Here is a 3,434-nt window from a genome sequence, read left to right on the forward strand (position 1 = left end):
CAGTGATTGTAGGATCTCTAGGAATGATAAAAAAAGGCACTGAAACCTATTTGAAAATGATACCAGGCTTACCATCCCTACAGGAAGTGCAAAAAATCGTGTTAACTGGAACGACTCATGTACTGAGAAGAGCATTATCGCTGTGAAAACAACATCCACATCTATTCATGAATTTTATTTATTTATTTATTTATTTTTTTAAATACATATTTTGCCTGTGAATTTGCATGTGTAAACTGGGAATGCATACAACGAGTTTCTCTGCCCTAGGTGTACGGAAAACACTCGGCGAGAAATGGAAGAAAATTTGAAGAAATAATAATAGTAATAATAATAATAATAATAATAATGATAATATAACAACAGGAAATAAATAATGATAGAAACTTGATGTTACCACTAAAAAGTATTTGATGTCAATCACATTACAACCTTCCAGATTTGAGGGTGACAAAGGAGGTACCAGCATCGTATCACCACTCCACACATCTGTTTCACCAGGTGGAATACTAGGATGATTCACACAAGACAAGGTTTGAACTTCAGTCCCTTGTGTTAGTTTTCCATGGTACAAAACATGCTGCAATGATATAAAAATGGCTAAGAAATAACACTGTATTAATTGATTTCAAATTTTGGCACAAGACCAGTAATTTTGATGGTGGGGTAGTTTGATTACATTGACCTTGAAAGGATGAAAGGTAAAGTCAAATCCCAGTGGCAGTTGAACTCAGAACATAAAGACAGATGAACTGCTGTGAAGCATTCTGCCAGTTTGCCACCTTAAACACCCAAAACATTCAAGCATGGCTCAGTGGTTTGAAAGGTTGCTTTGTAACCATGAGATCCTGGGTTTGTCATCTGAATTATTTTATTCAGATGGCACCAAGTTAAAAACCAAAACTGATAATGATAAAAGTAAACTTTTACTCACCATTTTATTTATGACATTTATCTATTCATTTGAGAAACACAGTAGTGGGGTGGGTGTTCTAGTCCCATGTCAACTAAATATGTCGGATCCTTAATATACGAACTTAACTCTTTTTCTGTTTCTTTCTCTCTTCCTTGAGTTCCCCAGTTCTTTTATTTTTCTTATGTCTTTACTGCCCACAAGGGGTTACACACAGGGGGGACAAACAAGAACAGACAAAGGGATTAAGTCGATTATATCGATCCCAGTGCATATCATCATCGTTTAACGTCCGCTTTCCATGCTAGCATGGGTTGGACGATTTGACTGAGGACTGGTGAAACCGGATGGCAACACCAGGCTCCAATCTAATTTGGCAGAGTTTCTACAGCTGGATGCTCTTCCTAACGCCAAATAAATGGTACTTATTTAATTGACCCCGCAAGGATGAAAGGCAAAGTTGACCTCGGCGGAATTTGAACTCAGAACATAGCAGCAGACAAAATACCGCTAAGCATTTCACCCGACGCGGTAACGATTCTCGCAGCTCACCGCCTTTAGTTCTTTTATTCTTCTTGTCTTCCTGTCTGCACACACTTGACTGAATACCACTTACAATTTTACAGTTCGTTGACTGGCATCCATGCCAACCTTCCTTCATTAGACACTAAACTCAGCTTGCGAAGACCTGTTGGGGTAAGTGAGATCGAAACTGAACCAAATTCGACGACTGGCACCCGTGCCAGTGGAGCGCTAACTGCACCATCCGAGCAGGATCACTGCCAGAGCAGTGGTCTCGCTTCCATGCCGGTGGCACGTAAAAAGCACCATTTGAGCGAGATCGCTTCCAGCTTTGCCTTACTGGCACTCGTGCCAGTGGCATGTGGAAAAAACATTGAACTGACTCCTGTGCAGGTGGCACGTAAAAAAACACCATTTGAGCGTGGCTGTTGCCAGTACCGCCGGACTGGCCCTCATGCCAGTGGCACATAAAAAGTACCCACTACACTCTCGGAGTGGTTGGCGTTAGGAAGGGCATCCAGCTGTAGAAACTCTGCCAGACCAGATTGGAGTCTGGTGTAGATATCCGCTTCGCCAGTCCTCAGTCAAATCGTCCAACCCATGCTAGCATGGAAAGTGGATGTTAAATGATGATGATGATGATGATATAATAATATCTTATGGATATGGTGAGGTCCTATAAAAATACATGTCATACTGAAACCTATGTAGCAATGCATTAATAAAAATATAAAATCTCCATCTGTGAAGTATTTCTCATTATTAATATATATATGTAATGCATAAAACAATTAAATCAGAAAGTGCCAGAATTATTAAAAACTGTACAGCTTACCATGTATAACTTTACATTGGAACCAAGTACTTCTTTTTCTGAATGGTTTGATATCTCAACATTTAATCCTATTAGTTCACCTGGGGAGTAACCTAGTTTGTCAACCCCAAGGAAGGCTGTGACCGGTCCTGAACGACAGCAGAATATGTTGGGCTGTTTAATAATTTGGTTTTTCACACTTTCCTGCAACACAATTCCAACAGATGTTATTTTACCATAATAATAAGAATGAAAAGCAAGTAGGTTATCATTCCACCCCAACTGAAAAGGAAACTGAAGCAACATGAAATGAAGTGTTTTGCTCAAGAACACAATACGCTGCCCGGTCTGGGAATTGAACCCATGATCTAGTGATCATGAGTGCAACAGCCTAACCACTAGGCCATGCACCTCCATAAATGTATATCAGTTTAATACACATACCAAGAGAGCTAATAATAGTTTCATGCTCTTAGGATACTTTAAGTAGGTATATTTATAAAATCCGTCATGTATCTCCAAGCAATCTTATATATATATTATATATATGTATGTATATGTGTGTATGTATATATATACACACACACACACAGATATATATATACATACATTGGTGTTCCAGCATGACTGCAGCCGCATGGCTGAAACAAGTAATATATATATATATATATATATATATATATACACACACACACACACACACACACACACACACACATACATATTCAAAAGCCATGCTGCATGGTACCCTGGTAATTATCATAAAGCAAACTGAAAAGGGGAAACCTAGATAAAGGAAATAGGATTCTCTTTAACTTACATTTGCTTTTGGAAGAGTATTGAGGTCAAGTGGTTTTATCACATTGAAATCTTTTTCAAGCCGGAAGTCAGATTTTCCTGGCCGTTTAATTATCGCTTTTGCTGAATGGCTGACATAGCCACGGTTCCCTCGGAAAGAAGATGGTACATTTGGAAGTAAAAACTCAAATGGGAATGTATGTGTTCCAGCATCTAATTGCCATTCTTCATCTGTCTGAGTCAAGCCATCAGGAATAGTGGAACCTGCCAATATAACAATATAATTACATTTCATCATATATATATATATATATATGAATACACATACACACACACACACACACATATATATATATATATATATATATATATATATATATATATATA

The 3,434-nt window shown here is 38.1% G+C and overlaps 1 protein-coding gene across 1 annotated transcript in view; it reads right to left on the reverse strand.

Annotated features, from left to right (window-relative positions):
- The window catches only part of LOC106874995 (arrestin domain-containing protein 3), a 46,929-nt gene that overhangs the window by 4,256 nt on the left and 39,239 nt on the right, over positions 1-3,434 (reverse strand). The window contains exons 3-5 of the mRNA XM_014922934.2: positions 3,070-3,311; positions 2,271-2,453; positions 398-580 (exon numbers count right to left, since the gene is read on the reverse strand). Of these exons, the coding sequence (XP_014778420.1) occupies positions 398-580; positions 2,271-2,453; positions 3,070-3,311 (608 nt within the window). The remainder of the gene's footprint in view (positions 1-397; positions 581-2,270; positions 2,454-3,069; positions 3,312-3,434) is intronic.

This window comes from Octopus bimaculoides, chromosome 3 (genome assembly GCF_001194135.2).
Source record: "Octopus bimaculoides isolate UCB-OBI-ISO-001 chromosome 3, ASM119413v2, whole genome shotgun sequence".
Taxonomy (NCBI): Eukaryota; Metazoa; Mollusca; class Cephalopoda; order Octopoda; family Octopodidae; genus Octopus; species Octopus bimaculoides.